Source organism: Phascolarctos cinereus, unplaced genomic scaffold (genome assembly GCF_003287225.1).
Source record: "Phascolarctos cinereus isolate Bilbo 61053 unplaced genomic scaffold, phaCin_HiC Scaffold_4;HRSCAF=312, whole genome shotgun sequence".
Taxonomy (NCBI): Eukaryota; Metazoa; Chordata; class Mammalia; order Diprotodontia; family Phascolarctidae; genus Phascolarctos; species Phascolarctos cinereus.
In genome coordinates, this window is record NW_027555847.1 from 523,628,465 (window position 1) to 523,652,468 (window position 24,004).

A 24,004-nucleotide genomic window follows, 5' to 3' on the forward strand; every position below is an offset into this window, starting at 1 on the left:
CCCCTTAACTGGGAGGTGGGGCTTACATTCCAGGCATGAAATTCAAAGACAAGGAAAGAGGCCAGAAGGCAAGGGCAAACGGCTCAGGTTGGGGGTGAGGCAGGGCTTATTCTTTCTGTTAAGTGATTAAAAACAGGGTCTGAGTGGGGGAGGATTTTGAAAGTAATAATCAAGAATCGTTTGACCCTTTGAGGAGCCTTCACTTCTGAGAGTTCGTTTCTCACACTACCTTCTGAACTCATTACCTTAATTACACGGAGAAGTCTTCACTGGGACATCCCATTCAATCCCTCCTCTTGTTCTATACTATCTGAAGACTTCTCACATCCCACTAAATCTTAGTAACCATCGGGGTGGTCTCAAACTAGCACTCAACCCTGACTCTTCAGAACCATCAGCCTGATTTCTTTCCCTTCTATCTTAACCAAAATGGAACAAGGAGTCCTGCATAAAGGGGAGGCACAGTGGGAGTAGGATAATTCCCTTCAAATGTTACAATCTAAGTGTTTTAAAAACACAATACAATTTTGAAACAGTAATAGCTTTTGTGATACTAACAATAAACTTAACATCAATTGCATTTCCATATAATCGCATATAGAAATTATCATTCTTATGATAGCACCTCACATTAAATCTGAATTCAAATTCTTCTCAGCTCTTTCCTCTCTCTCCAACTATCACCCCTTTAAGTAAATATAGGCATTGACAAATCAAAGGGGCAGCCCCTTCATAATACAGATACAGAGACCCAAAAGAAAACAATAATAATGCAATTGTCCCTTTAAGATTCAGAAAGTCTTTTCTTATACAGCTATCTGTCAGGGAACATCATCAATGAAGTCCTCTGGTCCTTGGTATTTGTTCCAGCCATCTTCAGCACAGCATCTCAGCATCTTCTTCTTCTTATCTTCTTGTAGGAACCAGCTTTCTGTCCATTCTCCTACAAAAGTGATCTTAGCACAATTTTAAATTACTATTTCTAATCCTTATAACCCTGATCATTCTTTTCTTTTTTTTTTTAAACTTAAAATTGAAATTATGGCCAATTGTCATGTTCAAGAAATTCACATCAGAACCCAGTGTCTCATACTTTACATTAATCCACAGGCTCCAGTACATACATAGATATATTAAATAATCCATTTTAACACAGTACATATAGGATCTTAAATTTTTCAGTCATGCCATGTTTCTCTGATGACATTTACAAAATAAACCACAAGCCATTCTCCTTTTAACATTATTAATTGTAACAAAACTTTAAACAAGTATGATATTATCCAAATAACAAAATAACATTCTCACAAACCCCTGACCTAACTGTAAAGAACCCTAACTCATATGGGAACACACACAGGAACACTAGTCTCAGTTCTATAGTAACCTAAGATGTTACATAATCTCACATTGCCTAAGGAACATCTCTAAAATGAGCCCTAAATAGCTTGCATGCATTTCCACTCTTGTTCATAAAACCTTACTAAATTGGTGTAAAAGTTCTTAAATAACACAAATTCCAGAGTATTATTAAGGAAACTGAATTCCTAGTTATCACAGAATCCCTCATAAGTCTTTAGTTAAAGGCACATAGAGATGGTTCAGTTTTCCCAGTCACACAGGACTAGGTCCAAACAATACAACAAAGTTTTCTCATAATTCGCAAAATCGCATAATTACATTGTCAGGTACAGATTAAACTAATCAGAGAGTTCACAATAGACTAGTTTTGAGAGGAGAGATTTACATGTAATCAAGATAACAAAGAAAACCTTAGACATGAACCATACAAATCAATACAATCAGTATTACCAATGTTAACTAACATTAAGTTCCTTGCTCATGTACAATAGGTTTAATTTATAGGCAGTTCAAAAAGGGAGCTCTACTTCTCTGGCTTAGTATAAAAATCCAAATCTGTGATCTCTTACCTAAACATGCTTAAAGCTTGGATTTCCATGACAGATACATTTTGGAAGCCAATCATATATATCTGTATATAATTCTTAGAGGATTCAGTCTAATCCTGTTGCTTTTCTCAAAATTTGCTATCCTATTTAATTAGACATCTATCACATTACACCTTTGTCTTATTATTTTGTCTAAATATTTCCTCTCTAGGAGGATGTTATCCCTATATTATTATTATTTGTCCATGAATGTAAATTAAAATTGTAAGCTATTCATACTTGCATCGTATTATGATAACTCAGAGATGTTCCAGAGGGACAAGGTCATATATCATATCAGAAGGAAAGAACTTCCATAGCTCTATTTGATTCCAGGCATGAGTCATATCTGATAGCCAATCATGCAGTCACTGGATGTTAAAAGCAGGGCTTGGGATTAATCAGGTGGGGATTTTCCTTTTTAGAAAGGAAATAGCACAATTGGGAAATACAGTCAGGAAGATCCTACCTAGGCTGTGTCCAAGACATCCACCTTTATCAGTTCTCAGACGGCAGCACGTGCCATTCTACTATTGGCTTCATGACAACTCAGACAATTATCCTGGTAATCAGAGCTCAAAACAATAGTAAATTTCTGTCCCACAAAATCACATATCCTAGATAATAAGAATTTAATCTCACATTGGTAACAGTAAGAGACTGATCACAGACAAATACTACTGCTCTCATAATTCCTTTAAACAATGGATTACAGAAATTTAGATGCTTTAGTATTAATCACTAGCTTTAGATCTGACACTGCTCCCATTGAGACTGTTTCTCTAAAAGCACCCAGTTAAGTCCAGTCCAAGAATACACAAACCCAGGAATGAAACTCTAAGTTCATAGTAGGTTTGGACATAATTTTCTTGCAAATAGTAATTTAGTAGGCTCTCTAAAAAGAATATCAAAGATTTCAAAACATTTTTTTTTTATCAGTATCTCTCTTTCTCAAAAACAGCTTACAATTTTTTGATCACCATAAAATTCCTAGTTACCTAAATTCTCTGTGATATATAACCTTGTCCCTCTGGGACATCTCTGAGTTACCATAATACGATGCAAGTATGAATAGCTTGCAATTTTAATTTACATTCGTGAACAAATAATATCTATGTCTATATGAGAATTATGAGATTTTACAAAATCGGGTTTTTGTTTTTGTTTCTGTTTTTTTTTTTTTGCATAATTATTAAGTTTCTTTTCACACACACAAAATACTTTTACCAGTGCTTGGCTTAAACAATAACTCCAAATAGCTTAGTTAACAATTTTAAGCTTCATGAGTGAAAGCCAGATAATAATCCCAGCTAAAACTTCCCTTTAAACAGAGACAAAACTTGGAAGTTCTCACTTCTTAAATTACAATACTTAAAAGGAAATGTTACAAAACAGGACCATATAGAATGTCCCAACAGCCCCGATTCATTCCTTTTTTTTTTCCCCTTGTCTGAAGGCACAATTCCTAATTTAACATTCTGGGTTATAAAATAAATTGCCCTTCCAACAACATAACTAATACAATTACTAGATTACATCACATTCAGAAATATGTAAGCAGTATATTAAAATCTTAGAACAGACCCAATAAAGATCTTTCTTTCTTTCTGAATTCTTTCACCAGGTCCAGTCTCCTGGGGCCACTCCCACCCCACTAGACTGGCTTTTCTTTATTATCTACGCTAGCCCATCATTGTCTTTTTACCGGTCCAATATCGTCGGACCACAACTTGATTCAACCACAGTGACACTCCCAATCAGGAATTTGGTGGCTGGTACCCTTGATTTCCCCCAGGCCCATTAGTCCCTGCCTTAAGAGAGTCTGGCCCACATGGCACATCCCTCAACAAACCCAGTAGTTGGCCTAAAGAAGGCCTGGGATCACACACACACACACACACACACACACACACACATAAAAAATTTTTCCAATTTCTAATTGAGGCCCTAATATGAGAGAATACCTCATTAATTCCAAATACATATCAATAAGTTTTGTGGGGTTTTTTTTACAATAAAATATGTTTGTATCACAGGGCATACATTATAAAATTATTCCCAAAATTGTAATAAACTTTGAAATAACCCATTATCAATTTAGATGAATGCGCTCCCAATCACTTTGAAGAGAGAATAATTCATCTCATCATTAATATGTTGAAACTATAACTTTAAACCACCATATATTTTTTATAATAGTCAAGATTTTAAATGAAAATCTCCTATCATAGTCTTATAATCAAATATACCTCACTAGGTATTTAACAGTTTCAAATTATCTCATCTTTATCACTAAAAGACCCATTCAAGAGTTACCTAAACACCATTTCTACCTCACAGTGGTTCCTCAAATTTTACAATCTAAGAGTTTTAGAAATACAATACAATTTAGAAACATAGTAATAACTTAAACAATAAACTTCAGATAACATCAGTTGCATTTCCAGATTATCACAAGTAGAAATTATCAATCTTATTATTCTTAGTACTTTCAACAATTACATTAACTAATAATGCCACATCTCATAACAACCATTTTTTAACAGTAAACTTAAATCCAATCAGATCTGAATTTATAATCATTAATAATAAACAGTTAAAAACATTTTTGTTTTAAATCCAATGCTCTTGGCCCTTTAAAAGGAAATATCCTGCACAAATTTATATATTCCCTTGAAAAGACACATGGTGACAATTCCTGCTCTAAATCCTCCTTTCCTTTCCTACTTGCTTAAAGGAACTAAGAGAAAAAGAAAAGTCCCCTCTGCTTCTTAGAGGCTTATCAGATGGAACCTCCCTCCTGAAAATCTCAGGCTTCAGCAATTTGAACAGGACATAACCCTCTATAGATAATTGAATAGGGCTCTCCCTGTCTCTTCCTGGACTGCTTTTACAACCTCACTATGCATTCTGAACAATTCACTGGTCTTACAAAAAATATATATTTTACTTAATTTTTTTTATTCCAAAAGTTTCCAAACCTTTTACTCTGAAACCCTCTATTCACTCTAATCCACACCATGGACACAAACAGAAACACAAAACAGACATACAACAAATTGCTGCAGAGTCCTCACATCATATTTAATCAAAAAAAAATTTTTTTATCTTTCCATTTTTATTTTGGTAGTTCGTTCCAATCTTGGAGTCTACTCCCTAAAAGACTATCTTCCAGAATATCAAATGGCAGCTTCTGGTTTACTACTTCAGACTGCGGTTTGCCCATAATTTTCTTACCTATATGCAATTACACAAATGAATTTAGCAGAGAGAGATTGCTCTTCTCTCTGAGTCAGTGACTCAACAATTAACAGAAGAGGTCACTCTCCCCCTTACAGTCACCCGAATGCTCTCTCAGTGTCCCCGGAATTTAGTCGGGCGGGGTCGCCCCCCAGCCCCAAGTCAGAGACTTAGCAGTTAGTTAATTTAGCTGAGAGTCCGCCTTCCCTCCAGGTCAAGGACCTAAGGAATAAAGGAACATGAGAGCCACGGTTTAGGTGTATGCATACAACTCACGTGACTAATCCGATTCTTCACTCTATTTCACTCTATTCACCACAGCCATCCGGCTTCACACAATCTCATAGCTGCCCTGCCTGTGCTTTCCCCCTTGAGCGTCTCTCTTCGAGACCTTACCCAAATGGAGTGAGGCTCCCTAAATCTCCAAGGGCACCCTGACCTCCAGGATCCAGAAGGTAGTCTGCCTCATAGATGGGCAAAATCTCAGTGGGATCTCCAAAGCTGTGTGAGACAGCGGCCCTAACCCAAATTAAACTCAGAGACTTCTCAAGGTGGAAAGCAATGGTTACCTTTATTACAGTCTCTGAGATGGCTGTCTGCTCCTTTGATACATGTAGAGAGAGAGACCGAGTAACAGGGGCTACCTTATAAAAGCAAATCTCCACCACACAAACAAGCTCTACCACACAACAAGTTTCCACCACCACTATCCCTTACCCCTTAACTGGGGGTGGGCTTACATTCTAAGCTCCAAAGTTTCTTCCTATCCCCTTAACTGGGAGGTGGGGCTTACATTCCAGGCATGAAATTCAAAGACAAGGAAAGAGGCCAGAAGGCAAGGGCAAACGGCTCAGGTTGGGGGTGAGGCAGGGCTTATTCTTTCTGTTAAGTGATTAAAAACAGGGTCTGAGTGGGGGAGGATTTTGAAAGTAATAATCAAGAATCGTTTGACCCTTTGAGGAGCCTTCACTTCTGAGAGTTCGTTTCTCACACTACCTTCTGAACTCATTACCTTAATTACACTGAGAAGTCTTCACTGGGACATCCCACTCAGTAGTGTATCTCAGCCTAGAGACTTGAGGTGCTTACATAGGGAAGACTGAAGAACATTTGAGGAAGAGGCTATGTTACCACATTTACCCATTCGAAGATGCTACTTATACTGTATGATCACTGTTGCAGGTGCAGGTCTAAAGTCAGCACCGTATTAGTTCACGTTTAATGTTGAGATGAAAAAAAGCACCAGTGAGTTACAGGACATTTAACAAAGGAGGAGGTTTGCTTTGTCCTAACCCAGCAAGGAGATGCAATAAGGATATGGTGGCACTTAGCAGCTCCCCCTCATCTCCCATCTGGAAACACATCTAGTCATCCATCAGTCTTTAGAGTATAGCGACACTCTTATGAGCAAGTACCAAATCTGAGAGGTCCAGAGCCCTCATGGCTTGAGTGTTTTACTGGCCCTAGGCCAGGAAGCTGTTTCAATAAAGATGGGTCCATTCAGGTTTTATGGAGGAAGAAGCTTCACTAGGGAAGCCTTTAGGGCAGCTGGAACAGAAAGAAGTTCTGTGGGAATTGTGTATAGGTAGGGAGCTGGGTCGGGGCAAGGGAAGCTGCTGCCCTATCACCAGTACAATGGCATCAAGGACTTTGGGGGCAAAACTTGATACAGTATGACTAGAAAATCATTTGACTCAAGTAAATGGACATGGTTCCTTTAGCACTGTTTACAATCTGGCCCAATAGGTTTTTAGACCTTACTTCTTTTTTAAATGATTAACAAATCCCTTTTCATCAAGGATCACAGATTTAGTAGGTAATATCGTAGAATTATAGACTACACATAGAAGGAACCCTAAAGTCATGAATCCAAGGGGTGTTAAACTCAAGACTGCATTATTGACTTAGAAAATGTTGTTTTATTGTGCTTTTATTTATTTTGTTAAATATTTCCCAATTACAATTTAATCTGGTTCAGGGTACACTGGGCAGTTTACCTGCACATTTGACACCTCTGATCTAGTCCAGTCCCCTTCTTTTAAAGAGGAGGAAACTAAAATAGGTAGGTATTAAATTACCTGTTCAAGGTCACAAAGGTGCAAACTAGGGCTTTTCCCACTGTACCACACAGTCATCTTCTTCCCTATTTGCTCCCTTCATGAAGAATGTTCTGAATTTAAAATTGGCCTCTTGCTAGTGTCAAGCTAAATTAATATTACTATATATATATATATATATATATATATATATATATATATATATATATATATTTATATGTGTAATCTCTTATCTTGGTTTCTCTTCCTCCACATACCTCATTAGTTTCATTTTCTTAATTATTAGGTTGATCTGGGAGGAAGAATAATATAATGGAAGAAATATTTTATAGCATTGATGAGTGCTTTGGAAGTAAGGATTGGAAAAGCTGACTAGAACATAGGAATTTGGGTTATGCCATAAAATATGTTATATAGGAGAAAGAATGTTGGATTTGGAATAAGAGGACCTAGGTTCAATTTGTAGTTTTGTTACTTTCTTACTTACATGACTATGGTTGCGAGTTGCTTAATCTTGTCAGTCTCAGTTTTCCTATCTGTAAAATGAGGGTATCAAAATAGCTGACTTACAATGTAGATCACTTCCGGGAGCCAAGGTGGTAGAGTAAGCATTAAATCACTGTAACTCTCCCATATTAACCTTCAAATGACCATAAAATAGCACCCCCAAACAAATCCTGGAACAGAAGAACCAGCAAAAAGATGAGGTGAAATAATCTTTTAGCCCAAGAAACTTGGAAAATGGGCAAGAAAGGTCTGTCTTATTTGGCTGAAAAAGGAGCTCATTCCAGGACAGGAAGCATCCCAGCAAACCAGCAGTAAGCCCACCTCAGCAAACCAGGCATCCTCCAGCAAGATGAAAAAGTAGGCCAGACCTCCACGTGCTTCAATGTAGCCCTGGACAAACAGGCATCCTCCAGCATGACAAGAAAGGAGGTCAGACCTACCCATGCTTCAACACAGACCTGGGCAAACAGGCATCTAAAAGTGGCCAGACCTCCACTTGTTTCAGTGTACCTCCAGAAAAACATAGAAACACACCACCAGGCCTCAGCACCAGGTAAGCTTCCAGACTCCTCCTCCAACAGTGCCCACTCCACCCCCTCAGCACAGCACCAGACACCAGAGTTCCCCTGGGGCTCAGGGCAACATCAGTGAAATACTAGGTAAATAGCCAGGGCTTGCAGCCACTGGCACAAGAAACCAGAGACAGTGCCCCTTCTAACCTGAGTGCAGAACTCAAATTTAAAGAGAAGGAAAAATGCTGCACCCCCCCAAAAAAAAAAGAGATGAGTAAAAAAACCATAAAAAAAAAAAAAGAATCTTACCATAGAAAGTTATTTGGTGACAGGGAAAATCAAGACACAAACTCAGAAGAGGATAATGATGTAAAAACCTATGGGCAACCCCCCCCACCACCCAAAATGGCAAGTAGTCTCAAGCCCAGGAAGAACTCATGGAAGAGCTCAAAAAGGAGCTTAAAAATTATATGAGAAATAGAAGAAAAATGGAAAAAGAAGTGAGAAGGACACAAGAGAATTATGAAAAACAAAATGAACAGTAGTCAACAGCTTGGAAAACTGCTTAAAAAGTAGAATTGGCCAAATGGAAAAGGAAACACAAAAACCCACTGAAGAAAACAACTCCTTAAAAGTACAATTGGCCAAATGGAAAAGAAAGTACAAAAGCTAATTAAGGAAAACAATACCTTAAAAGTTAGAATTGGGCAACTGGAAACTAATGACTCTATGAGGCATCAATAATCAAACAAATTCAAAAGAATGAAAAAAAAAATGGAAGAAAATGTAAAATACCTCATTGAAAAACAACTGACCTGGAAAATAGATCCAAGAGAGACAATGTCAGAATCATTGGACTACCTGAAAACCATAATCAGAAGGAAGAACTGGTCAGCATCTTTCAAGAAATCATCAAGGAAAACTGCCCTGATGTCCTGTAACTAGAGGGCAAAACAGACAATGAAGGAATCCACTGATCACCTCAGAAAAGAGATCCCAAAATAAAAACTCCAAGGAACACTTATAGCCAAATTTCAGAACTATCAGGTCAAAGAAAAAATACTACAAGTGGCCAAAAAGAAACAATTCAAATATCAGAAAGTTGCAATCGGGATTACATAGGACTTGGCAGCTGCAACATTAGAGGATCAGATGTTATGGAACATGATATTCTGGAAGACAAAGGACCTGGGACTACAACCTAGAATCACTTACCTGGCAAAATTAAGCATAATACATAAAGGGGAAAAAATGGTCATTCAACAAAATAGAAGGTTTTTAAGTTCTCATAAGGAGAAGACCAGAATCAAACCCAAAAATTTGATTTCTAATATCAAGACCCAAGAGAAGCATAAATAGATAAAAAGGGAAAAGAAAACATAAGGGATTCAATAGAGCTAAACTATTCACATCTCTAAACAGGAAGATGACACTTGTAATTGTTAAAAACTATCACTAATAGTACAGCTAGAAGGAATATACACAGACAGAGGATATAGGTATAAGGTGAATTTGAGGGAATGACAAAAAAAATTAAGGATAAGGAAAAGGAGTACAGTGGGTGCAGAAGGAAGGAAAAGGTAGAATGGGGTAAATTATTCACATGAAGAGGCGCAAAAGACCTAATACAGTGGATGGTGGGCGATGAGCATTACTTGAACCTTACTCTCATCAGTATTGACTCAGAGAGGGAATCATATACACAATCAGTTGAATATTGAAATCTATTTTACCCGACAGAGAAGTAGCAGAGCAAGAGATCAAGTAAATGGTAGGGGGGAAATGACAAAAGGGAGGGCAGATCAGGGGAGGTAACAGACAGAAGCAAAACACTGAGGAGGAAGAAAAGGGGGAAAGAACAGAGAAGACAAACAGGAGGAAAAATAGGATGAATGGAAATACCCAGTAATCATAACTGTGAATGCGAATGGGATGAACTCTCTCATAAAATAAAAGCAGATAGCAGAGTGGATTAAAAACTAAAATCCTACAATAGAATGTTTATTAGAAACACAGTTGAAGCAGAGAGACACACACAGAGTTAACGTAAGGGTCTGGAGCAGAATCTATCATGCTTCAGCTGAAGTTAAAAAAAAAGTTAGCAATCCTGATCTTAGACAAAGTAAAAGAAAAAATAGACCTAATTAAAAGAGATAAGGAAACTACATCGTGCTAGGTACCATAGACAGTGAAGCAGTATCAGTACTAAACATATATGTGTCAAGTGGTATAGTATCCAAATTATTTTTAAGTTAATTTTTAATTTTCAACATTCATTTGTATAAGATTTTTTAGTTCTAAAATTTTTCCCTCTTCCTCCCCTCCCCTTTCCCCAGGATGGCATACAATCTGATATAAGCTATACATGCACCATCATATTAAACATATTTCCACATTAGTCATGTGGAATAATCAGAAGAAAAGGGGAAAATCATGAGAAAAAAAAAATAAGAGAAAAAAATAGCATGCTTCAACCTGCATTCAGACTCCACAGTTCTTTCTCTGGATGTGGATAGCATTTTTCATCATAAGTCTTTTGGAATTGTCATGGATCATTGCATTGCTGAGAAGAATTATGTCTATGAAAGTTGGCATCAAACAATGTTATAGCATCCAGATTCTTAAAGAAGTTAAATGAGTTACAGGAAGAAATAGATAGCAAAATATAGTAGTTAGGATCCTCAACTCTCCCGTCTCAGAACTCAACCAAAAATAAACAAGAAAGAAACTAAGGAGGTAAATAGAATGTTACAAAATTTTGATATGTCAGACCTTTAGTTCAGCTTAGACATAGAGGGCAACACTATAAGCAAATTAGAAGAGCAAAGAATAGTCTACCTGTCAGATCTATAGGGAGGGGAATAATTCATGAGCAAATGAGATAGAGAGCATTACAAAGTATAAAATAGAAAATTTTGATTATGTTAAATTAAAAATCTTTTGTACAAACAAAACTAATGCAGCCAAGATTAGAAGGAAAACAGAAAGATATCAAACAATCTTTACAGCAAGTGTCTCTGATAAAGGCCTCATTTCTCAACTATATAGAGAACTGAGTCAAATTTACAAAAATACAAACCTTTCCCCAATTGATAAATGGTCAAAAGCTATGAACAGGCAGTTTTCAGATGAAGAAATCAAAACTATCTATAAGCATGTGAAGAAGTGCTCTAAATCGCTTTTCTTTAGAGAAATCCAAATTAAAACAACTCTGAGGTACCACCTCACACCTATCAGATTGGCTTATGTGATGAAAAGGAAAATGATAAATGCTAGAGAAGTTGTGGGAAAATTGGGACATACCCTTTCATCCAGCAATATCACTACTAGACTGAATGGCTAAACAAGCTGTGATATATGAATGTAATGGAATACTGTTGTGCAATAAGAAATGATGAACAGCAGATTTCAGAAAAACCTTGAAAGACTTGTATGAACTGATAAAAAGTGAAATGAGCAGAACTAGGAAAACATTGTAAACAGTTATCAGCAGCATTGACTCAGCTCTTCTCAGCAACACCATGCAAGACAAGTACAAAGGACTCATGAAGGAAAATGCTTTCCACATCCAGATAAAGAACTGATGGATTCTGAATGTAGATTGAAACATACTTTTTTTACTTTATTCCTTCTCATTTTTTCCCTTTTGATCTGTTTCTTCTTTTACAATGGTCACTAATATGGAAATATTTTTACATGATAACACATATATAAACTACATCAAACTGCCTACCATTTTCAGAAGATGGGAGGTGAGAGGAGAGAAAGAAGAAAGGAAAAAAATTTGGAGCTCAAAATCTCGTAAAAATGAATGCTAAAAATTTTCTTGACCTGTAACTGGGGGAAAAATAAAATACTGTTTAAAAAAATAATTGACTTCTAATGCCACATCCAACTTTAAATCTATGATATCTTCCCTCAAAATTATTTTTGTATGTATCAGCCTGCAAGATAAATTGTTAATTGATATAACTTAACGGATATCACCTAAAATGACAGGGAAAATATATGCGTAACTGTTAATACACATTTTTGTTTTCTTTTATTTTTCATTGCAAAGCACTTTTTAAAAAATTATGAATTGCTTCTGCCTTTCCAATACTATTCTTTCATAGTCAAAGCACTTTTATTTTTGTTTGTGTGTGTGTGTGTGTGTACTTATTCTTAAGATAATGAGAATTGTCCATGATATGTAGCAGTAACAATGTCATTCTGTCCAAAATCCTGATGCATGATGTATTACATAAATTCTTTTACTGCTGATTCCATAATAGCTTTTAGGCATCCCATCACCATGCATGCTATTGTATTTCTTCATTACTTAATGGCATCCAGATGCATGAGCCTCATGTCACTGCCTTTCAGGTATTTTTTTTTAAGTATGTTGATACAAAATAAGTGCACTCATTTCTGCAATAAAATTTTTAAATGGCCCTCTCATACATCATAATTTAAGTTATAAAAAGAGGGTTTGATGCCTCTGTTGATAATGTTTAAAATCTGAATGGATGTCTAAAAGACTGTTGTTATTGTTTTCTATCGACTGGAAAGCACAAGGTAAAATGACATTCTTTGAAGTTAATTCTATATGAAGCCAGTCTGTTTGGAGGTCAGATAAGTAATTTTGCCTTTGTGAATGACCAGTTTAATATGAAATGTCAGAGCACACAGAATAGATTACCCACTCACTTATAATGTCCATTAAGATACTGGAGGCTCCATGAAAGCTTTGAGTGGGTGGGGCTTTTTTATGTATGTTTTAGCCATTGCCAAATTAAAATAGTGACTTGGTTCAGACCTAAGAAATATTTAAATACTACCTGGTTTATACCACAAAGAGGTCACAAACAGAAAGGTCCAATATATGACAAAAACTCCTAGCCATGCTTTTTGCAGTATTAAAAAAATGTTGGATGCCCAATAATTGGGGAATAGTTGAGAAGTTTTGGCTTTTTGTGTGTGTGTGTGAATGTAATAGATTACAAATGCAACATGAGTAAGCTAGGTGGAACAGTCATTAGGGTGTTGTATACCTGTAGTGAGGAGAAACCTAAGTTCAAATCCAGCCTCAGACACTTATTATCTGTGAGAATTCTGGGCAAGGCATTTGACCTTTGTCTACCTCAGTTTCCTTAGCTACAAAATGAGGATAAAAGTAGCACCTACCTCCCAGGGTGGTTGTGAGAGAAACATGAAATACTGTTTGTAAAATGCTTTAAAAACCTTAAAGCTCTATATAAATACTAGTTAGTATTAATACATAAGAAAAAGGTGAATGCAAGGAAATTGGGGAAACATGGGAAGATTTGCATGAACTGATAGACACTGAAATTAGCAGAACTAGGAGAACAATGTACACAATAACCATAATAATGTAAATGAAGACAACACCAGAAGGCAGGTGATGTCTCTTTACTTGTAATGGCCAATCTTGGTCCAAAAAAATACCTAGTGAAACCTCCCTTCATCCTCTCCATAGAGAAGTAGGAATCTATAGTACCTTACTGTTATTTGTTTTTGTCTATTTTTTCTTTGTTATACTGGAAGGGTCAATTACTGGGGGGTAGAGGGATACTGAAGGGGATGCAAGGAGATTAATTCAAGGAAATGACTGCAGGATATAAACAAAAGGCATCAGTAAAACTTAACACCTCTCCCCCATTTTCCCAGTAGAACGTAGGTTCCTTTAGGAAAAAAAAAACAGTCTGATTTCTGGCTATATCCCTAGTATCCTAACATATTGCCTTCCACATAATAGGTGCTTGATAGATATTGTTCAGTCATATTGAATTGAATTAAAAAAAAATCAGTGACTAGATTTAATTTAAAGTTCTCAGTGTTATAATTTAACTCATCTTCAATTTAACACTTTATCCATCTTTATGGAAAAGTAAGATAAAAGGACCTTATTTTCAACAAAGTTTTACAGTATTCATTGGTAGTTTTAGTTCTTTGGAATCACTGGAGATAAATGACAATATTAGAGCATTTATTAGGGAGCAACCAAAGCAGTCATCATTACTTGTTCTATACACGTTAGAAAGGGAAAAATTGTTGTCACTATTAAAGTATATTCACACATAATTCCATGATTCCTGAAGTAAGATCTATGATCTTAAGTTAAGATTTCAGTGGCTACATGCTTACTGTTCTCTTAAAACCTCTTCAGTCTACAGTATGGTTTGGGTTGGGATAAATATTTCACAAACAGCATTTCATTTCCCACTGGTTGTCTGCCATGCTTAGAATCTTCTCCATCCTCACCTCCTCCTCCTCCAGGTTTTCCTGGCTTCCTTCAAGTCTCAGCTCAAATGCCACCTTTTACTGTCTACCTCCCCTAAAGCGCATTCCCATTTAAAATGTGTATGTGGGTGTATGTGTAATGTCTCATAGGTACATAGTTGTTTTGCATGTTCTTTCCCCCATTAAAATGTGAACGTCTTGTGAGAAAAACCATGTTTATAATGCCTGACATATAATAATTACTTTTTATAAATGCTTATTGGTGAGTATTAGAAGAGATACCAAAATATAGAAACTATGAATGCTTCATAAGTAAAACTCTTAATAAACAGTTAATGGCAGGTATGGATGTGGCTTTGAACACATTCATCAACTTGAGTCACTTAATTCCTAAATGTCCAAAGACAATTACTAAGACTTTCTAATTAAGGGATGTAGCTAGTGCTTGTGTCTGTTGCCTGGGAAATAACCAGCCTTCAAAAACTTGAGTAGTTTATTAAGGTATAATAGGTTGTTTCCAGACCACATAATGCAGTGTTCATTTGTAGCTGTTGCCCGCTGTCCCCTGTTGCTGCAGTATTCTGACCACCCCACTGATCAGTTTCCTAATGTGGTCTCCAGAATCAATGGAACAGGCCTTTCAAATTAGAATTTAGAGGATAGTCATATTTTCCTCTCATTTTTAATGCAACACTTCTGGGTAGTGCAGTTAAATTATATAGTAGGTGAATATTACATTGATGCTCCTCTGGGAAAAGATTTCTACATCTTATCAGTGGCCTTTCAAATGATATTCAAAAGACCTGGATTAGCCTAAGCAGTGTACAGCACTCAAGTACATTGAATTAACTAGAAAAACATTTACCATTATGTGGTAGTCATGAAAACTGCATGAATGCTGATTGTCCTTATTATTATTTATTATTATTGAACACTGACAGTGTACCTTGATGGCAAAGTTCTTTATATCCTCATTGACATTCATAAGTGAAAGAAACTTTCTTTGCCATCTATTTAATTGGTAATTAAATTTTCCAAATAACTTTCTCTACAGGAGCTGGATTATGAAGCCAAGACGAGCTATACGCTGCGCATAGAAGCTGCCAATAAGCATGTTGATCCTCGCTTCCTGAGCCTGGGACCCTTCAGTGATATGACAACAGTGAAGATAATTGTGGAAGACGTGGATGAGCCCCCTGTGTTTAGCTCCCATTTATATTCCATGGAGGTATCTGAAGCTACCCAAATTGGCAATATCATTGGAACTGTAACGGCACACGACCCAGATTCTTCAAACAGTCCTGTTAGGTAATTTTCAGGCTCATTTGTTCCTGTTTCTTTTTGGTTTCATGAGTTTTGCCAGGTTATGTGTTTTCACCAGCTTAGTGTGCTATCAAGGTGCTGTACATAACAAAATGGTTGTCATAAACGTCAGATTTTTTGATTTTCAGTCTACTGACTTAAACCAGGGCAAGTGAAACAATATCAATGAAACACAATATTTTCATGATGTAAAATAATAACAACAACAATAATAATGTTACCTTATTATCCAAGGTCATTTATTTCATAGTAGTTTGGGAGAAATCCATTGTTACCCATAAACATAGCTTATACTCCTATGAAATCAATTATGCTGAACTTATTTCAGGACAAACTCTGTTCAGAAGAGAAGTGATGCATATCCTATTGGCAGAATAAATGTGAGTGTTAAAGATATTCATTAACAGTTTAAATTAGGGATTACTTTGTCAGACAAATTATATTTTTATAGTTGTTTATTTTAAAGGCACATGTTGGCTTAATTTATTATGTCAGCTTTGTTTTTGAAGACAGTGAAGTATGCACATGACCTATATTTTAAGGAGCCTTTGATTCAGTTAAATCAAATCCAACAAGCATTTAATTAGTGCCTGCTGTATACCAGGCACTGAGGGTACAAATACAAAAATGAACAATTCCTGCCTACAAGCAGCTTATGTTCTTTCTTATCTAAACACAGCATGTTCCTTTGGAGAGGTAGCCTTTCATAGGATATATGGAGCTAGTCTTGCAGTCAGGAAAACCTAAGATCAACTCCCATCTCTGGTCTGGCCAAGTCACCCAAATAACCTTTCGGTGTTCCATGCCATAAAACTCCATCAAACTGTAAGTTTCAGAAAAATCACAAATATGAATTGGGAGGGGAATGTCCTTTCTGGTATGTTCTTACACTTGCAAGAGGATGGAGCATTCAGGTCATACTTTTTCCTTCCTGAAGTAATTAAAGCAAAGTTGTCCACTTTTTTTCATGAACTAACCAGTTAATGATCTTTATTTCACCTTTTCACATTAGAGTGCCCAGCCTATAGTTGGCTTTCAATAAATACATGTGAACAAATCAATAAGTTAGTGCATGTCAGCTAAGTTATATTGCTATAGGCAGAATTGTACTTCTCAGAGAAAAAAGCTTGTTTGTTCTACATATGCTTTGCAGGTAATTCTGAGAGTATTGTGTTTGGGGAAGTATAGTTTTTTTCCCTTTGTTTTTGAATATAAAGTTAGCTATGTAGCTTACAGCAAATAAAAAGAGCATACAAAGATTGCAATTTGATAGCCTCACTTTTACAGGCAAAGAGGCTTATGCCAAATGCATTCACTTATATCCCAGGGAGTATGACAAACATATCAACCTGGTTTGTAGTATGTAATGATTTTTCCTTGGCATTTCTTCTCCCTGTCATAGTGCAGTACACTTTGCCAACTTCATCTGACCACACCACTGCCATTACAATAGTAACACGTCTAGGTTTTTTGTTTGTTCGCTTGCTTTTTTTTTTTTTTAGGGAATTTGGGTGTCATTTATTGAAGGCAGGTTATGCAGTTTGTTCTGTCCCACATGGCTATTCCCATTCCCTCCACAATAGAAGCCACAAAGATGTCCAGAAGGGCAGTGTCTCTGAATAGAAGAGCCAGGAACTCAGGACTCATACATCACTGGAGAACATAATCAGTCAGTGCTAAATGCAATCCCTCAGACTGAGAGTTCTCTCCTACTTTTGGTATTTAGGTGTGGCACGCATAGTATGTGCTATATAAACATCAACTATTGTTATTTTTTAAATAATATTTTATTTTTCCCCAATTGCATGTAAAAACAATTTTTAGCATTCATTCTTTTTTAAGTTTTGAGCTCCAAATTCTATCCCTCCCTCCCTCCCCTTCCCCCTCTCTGTGACAGTAAGCAATCTAATATAGGTTATACATATATAATCATGTAAAACATATTTCCATATTAGTAGTTTTTTGGAAAAAAAACTCGAGAAGAAAGAAAAAGGTGGATATCATTTTTTAGCATGAATTCTTTGGGATTGTCTTGATCGTTGTAGTGCTGAGAGTAGCTAAGTCATTCACAGTTGTTCATTGTGCATTATTGATTAGCTATCATCATTATAATTATTATACTACAAAAAAACTATATTTAGAATAGGCATTTAGAAGGTGCAGAAAATGGAGTGAGGGAGAAGTAGTTATTCTTTCTTTTTAATCATGAATCTAAAACTGAATATAAAATCCAAAAAAAAGTTTATGTTGGCATGTTCTATATTCATAGAACATAAAAATTTAGGATATGGAAGATAATTCATAAGTTGTCTAGTTCAACTATACTTGAACAGTTATGCCACAAGTGGCCAGCTGTCATCTGCTTGAAGACCACCAGTGATGGGGAACTCAACTTTTCTAAACAATACTTTCTAATTTTGGGTTCTGTACATATTAAGAGAACTTCTTTCCTTTACTAAGCTAAAATTTGCCTCAGAGCAGTTGACTACCATTTGCCTCTAGTTCTGTGGGGCTAAGCAGAGCAATATTAATGCCTCTTCCATGTGACACAGTGCTTAGACCATAGTAGATGCTTAATAAATGTTGATTGATTGATGTGGAAACTTTCTAAGTATTTCAAGACAATTACCCTCCTCTCTACTTCTTCATACTCCTCTCCCCCACAATATCAAGTCTTACTTTCTCCAGGCTAACCAGTTACAATTCCTTCAAGCCATCTCTTATGACATGGTCTCAAATTCCCTCTCCGTGTTCTTTTAAAGAAAGAATTCTTTCAAAAATGCAGTGCCTAACACTAAACACATCATTGCAGATGTCATCTGTCCAGGGCAGAAATACAGCCCTCTTCCCTCTCTGACAGTTTTTCAGATTAAAGATTTTTGATTCTTCTTATTTTGAACATAAGCTTTAGTGGGGATAGATGGATTTTATCCAAGAAATAGGAAGTTTCTCCCCTTGTATTCTCTTGTTTGAAATCTGACCTTGTTCAAACTCATGACTATTTTCTGTTTACTGAATTTTGACCTTTCTTTTCCCTCTGTATTATTGGTTTTCTACTTGTTACTCTTTCACTTATTATCCTCAAGGGGCAAAAAATTTTATATTGACTAAGAATTCCTACACAGCCCCTACACATAGCATGTATCAAAAAGGAAGCCAGAATAAATTAAGTACTAATAATCCCAAGATATTTATAGTACATTTTAAGGTGTTGAAAGTGGTTTTCTTGTAAGCCTATGATATAGGTAGTGTAGGTATGTTTATCCCCATTTTATAGATGGAAAAAGAATGATAAAAAGAGGTTAAAGAGATTAAATGTCAGAACCAGGACTAGAATCCAGATCTTCTGAACCCAAGACACAAGTATTCTTCCAACTATACATACAGTCTCAGGACTAATCAGCCTAGTTTGATTGAAAATTTTCATTGGTTAGGACTTCTCAAGTCTATGCTGGTGAATATGCTGTAGGCCAAGTGCCTTTGTACACTATAAAAGGCCATATAGGAGTGAACTATAATTATTATGGCATCATTATAGAAGGATTCAGTATTGCCTTTAGGAAACTGCAAAGTTCTTTTAATACTCCAAACTTCCCATGGAAACAAAACATCATCTTTTTTAATAATATCATTCTACTGATACTGCTTTATGGCAATAAGTCATGGAATTCAAAATGAGTATTTTTTTATTTAATATTTTATTTTTTCCCAGTTACATGTAAAAACAGTTTTAACATAATTTTTTTTTCAAATTTTGAATTTCAAATTCTCTCCCTCCCTTCCCCCCACTGGGAAGGCAAGAAATTTGACATAGATTATGCATTTCCATGTAAGTCATGCTATGGAAAAAAAAACACAGACTCAAAAAACCCAAGAAAAATAAGGTAAAGAAAAAAATATCTTTGATCTGCATTCAGTCTCAACAAATTCCTTCTCTGGAGATGGACAGCACCTTTCATCATAAGTCCTTCAGAATTGTCTTGGATACTTGTAATACTGAGAATAGCTAAGTTATTCACAATAGATCATCATACAGTATTGCTGTTACTGTATACACTGTTCTCCTTGTTGCTCATTTTACTTTGTATCAATTCACGTAAATCTTTCCAGGTTTTCTGAGAGCACTCTGCTTGCCATTTCTTATAGCACTATAATATTCTGATAAGGAACTTCTAATGAGAGTAAGCCAGACTGAAAAGATGCCATCAGGGAAGCGTGTGAATAGAAGAAAAGATGGGACATCCATGTAGCTAGGGGAAAGATTAATAGGCAGACAGCCCAGATGCTCTATTGGTACTCTTATGATGTCAAAAAAAAAGTAAGGAAAAACTCAAGCATGATGGGTAGAACAGCCAACTTATGGTAGGACATGGACAAGAGTTGTATGAGGTAGATTGCCATATGCATCTTTAGAGGGAGTATCTGGATGAATGAGGTAGTAGATACAGTTAAGTATTTGGGTTTAACAGCATTCCCAAGAAGTATCATGCCTATAAAGAAAAGTCAGTTCAAAACTAGAAAATGAATACATCAGAGGAAAAATTATAAATCTTTTTTTTTCACATTAGAAACCAGGACTTCCTATGATCAGTGCAAAAGGTTATAGAAGTAAAGGAATTGGAGATGTGACTAAGTGAGAGGATGAGCCAAATAATAAAAAAAAATGAGGTAATAAGGCATAAAAGCCAAGCAGAGCCTGGGCAAGGATGCTAGAGGGTTTCTAGTTTGTCCTCTGCAATCAATTAGTGTGAAACATGATGCCAAAGCATTGAACAGCAGTAGTTTGAAAAAACATCCAAGAGGAAGTCTTGAATAGAATGCTGCTCAATTAAGATGGTAAAGAATTGAGGCAGGGGGCAGCTAGGTGGTGCAGTGGATACGGCACTGACCCTGGAGTCAGGAGGACCTGAGTTCAAATCTGGCTTCAGACACATCACACTTACTAGCTTTGTGACCTTGGGCAAGTCACTTAACCCCAATTGTCTCATTAAAAAAAAAAGAATTGAGGCAGGACCAATAGAAGAGTCCTTTCTTAGCATAAGAGCTTATGTTTGTATTGTGCACGTTAAGTAAATAGTTGGTTGTGGCTTTTTCTTTAACTTTATCTTTAAAAGTTTCATTTCTCTTGTGTTTTAGACAAAGAGGGTATCTCCAGAGCTCATGGCTTCATTGGCTACTATTATTTGTTCTCTGTTTCTCATGATAGTTTCCAAAATGTCATGTCCTTGGCCTTGTGCTCACTTTTCTTATGAACAATACTTTAGTACTTTGAAAGCTTGAAATTTTGTTGGTGTGGGCATTTCTGCCACTGAGCTAGATCACAAAACTTCTACACCTTCTTATTTTATGGGATTTTTGTCCTTAAATCCTCAGTGTTAAATCTATCCAACAGCATGGAATCTTTTCTCTTGTTCTTTTAATATCTTATTAAAAGAATAGTGTCTGTGATTCTTGCTGAATGAATAACCCGCCTTTCTTTCCAGTCACACATTTTAACATTTATGTGTCTGATGCTACTACACATGCTGTTTTCCTTTATTGATTTCAAATTGAGCTTAATACTCATGATACAGTAAACCATGGCACAGTGGATAGAACACTGGACTTTAGAATCAGGAAGACTGAGTTAAAATCTAGCCTCAGATGCTAACTAAATTTGTGAACCTAGGCAAGTCATTTAACCTGTTTGCCAATTTCATAATTTATGAAACAGAAATAATAATGAAAGCTACATTCCAGGGTTGTTGTGAGGATAAAATGAGACAACATTTTAAAAACTTTATAAACCTTAAAGTGCTATATAAATTCTAATTGATAATAAATGGGATGCATTTATTGGTCAAACTAGGTGAGAGAACTAAGCCTTTGGAGGATAAAATGATGAAAACCAGAATGGACAATGTATAGCACAGATAAAAGATTCATAAACTGATCATGTATGAACACAAATAGGTGATTTGATGGACCTGGGAAATTCATTTAAAGTACACTTTCAGTAAAATGCTGTTCCCAGAATGCCAGCATATGGATAGTTTTAGTATAACTCTCTGGGGTGCTGTTAGTTTCAGTTCCAAATTAATTTATTAGCTGGAAAAAAAAAGTCTTAAAACTTTAGATACTGTTTCCCGACACTTTTGGAAATGCCTTTAGGTGAGGACCATATGTTTCAAGAAAAACAAAGCAGTATTATTTTCCAGGACCTGAAGGCATTGGCAGTATGAACTTCTTGACATTAAGCCCAATCTGACTTGTAAAAACCAGTGTGACAAGGATTGAAGAATCAGGTGTTTAGGGTTGAGTCATTTTACTGAGGGATTAGGTTTACTAAGGTTTTATGTAGCCTAACACATGCCTACCATATGCCACATATAATTGGGATGTGTAATGAAGTTGGGGTCACAAGAGTTCAGTATTATAGAAAGACATATGTTAGTGTGTACTCTCAACAGAGTGACAAACTTGGTGTCAAGGGGATTGGGCTCTTTGCCCATTTCTATTAGTGTTTGGCTCTGTTGCTAGGATAATTTGACTCACCTTTGTATTTTAGCTCCTGAATTTTTAAAAATTCAGCTTCATTTCCATTGTGCATTCAGTCGATCAATAAGGATTTTAATTGTGGTAACATTATTAATGTTGTGGTTACATGTAAGTATTTGTTGAATAGAATTGAATCTAGGGTAAATCCCTGAATGTCTAAGTTAAGAAACTGAAGCTCAGGAAAGTTGTAGCTTATATATAAAGTCACAAAGAGAACTAGGATTCCAAACAAGGTTTTTTTTACTCCCAGTTGAGGATTTTTTTTTATCTATACCACACTCCTTCTTCATGATCTTAAGGATAACATGTCCCTGAAGGAGCTCATACATTGTTGTTTAAGGGACATAAGGGCTCAGTTGCTCATTTGAGTGTGCACAGTGAGACAGCTTGGTTTCTAGGCAAGGCCCTTTCATATTTGTATTCCTAGCACCTAGCACAGTGCCTTGCACATACTGGGTACTTAATATATATTTATTGTTTAATTGCTTGATTAAGGTAAGGGAATTGATTAAAGTAGTGCAAACGATAGGGTCTCTTAACTTCATCATTTTATGCCACATCACTCCTGGTATAATGAAGGGATAGTTTAGAATTATAGCAAAAGTGGGATGAAAGCAGCATACAATGAATGTCAACATAACAGCCATGGATCATGGTAGTAAGTCCTGTATTAGAAATATATCAGTGGAAATAGAGACAAGGGAACAAAAATGGAAGATCTTGTGAATTCAGAATTGATATGGTTTACTTAGTGTTTAGATATTAGAAATAACATCGAGGTTTCAAATCTGGAATATTAAGTAAATGGTGATATAGCTGACCTTCGCTCCCTCTTTACTGGCTCCTTCCCTAATGGCTACAAGTATGCCCACATCTCCATTCTCAGAAAAACCCTCACTTTATCCTTACATCCCTGCTAACTATTGTCTTATATCTCTTCTGTCCTTTGTGGCTAAGGCTTTCTCTTTCTTTACTGTCACTCTCTTCTTAACCCCTTGCAGTCTAACTTCTGACTTTATTCTACTAAAACTGTTCTCACCAAATTTACCAGTAAATCTTTTAATTGCCAAATCCAATGGTCTTCCCTCAGTCCCCTCTCTGTAGACTTTGACTGAAGATTATCCTCTTCTCCTTGATACTCTCTTCTCTTTAGGTTTTGGGGACATCCCTACCTCCTGGCTCTCCTCCTACCTCTCAGATCACTTTTTCTCAGTGTCCCTTTCTGGATATATCCAGACCACTCCCTCTAAGTGTAGGTGTCTCACAGGATTGTCCTCTTCTCTTCTCCTATTACACTATTTCAGTTCCCAGAGATATAACTACAATTTCTAATCTATTGATTCTCAAATCTATCTACCTTGTTTGTCCTAAACTTTCTGCTGACCTCTAAACTTGCATCTCTAACTCCTTTTCAGCTATCTCAAAGTGGATATCTAGTAGACCTCTTAAACTCAACATGTCCAAAACAAAACTCATTATCTTTCCCACACCCTCTCTCTCAATTACTGTACTCCTTGCAACCTAGGTATCATCTTTAACTCCTCACTGTCTCTCATATCCAGTCTGTTGTCAAGGCTTGTCAATTTCACCTTTGCAACATCTCTCACATTCACCATCTTCTCTCCTCTGACACTGA

At 36.2% G+C, this 24,004-nt stretch overlaps 1 protein-coding gene across 1 annotated transcript in view; it reads left to right on the forward strand.

The window, feature by feature from the left end:
• The window catches only part of CDH7 (cadherin 7), a 193,323-nt gene that overhangs the window by 133,468 nt on the left and 35,851 nt on the right, over window positions 1-24,004 (forward strand). The window contains exon 7 of the mRNA XM_020985615.2: window positions 15,563-15,816. Coding sequence (XP_020841274.1) covers window positions 15,563-15,816 — 254 coding nt within the window. The remainder of the gene's footprint in view (window positions 1-15,562; window positions 15,817-24,004) is intronic.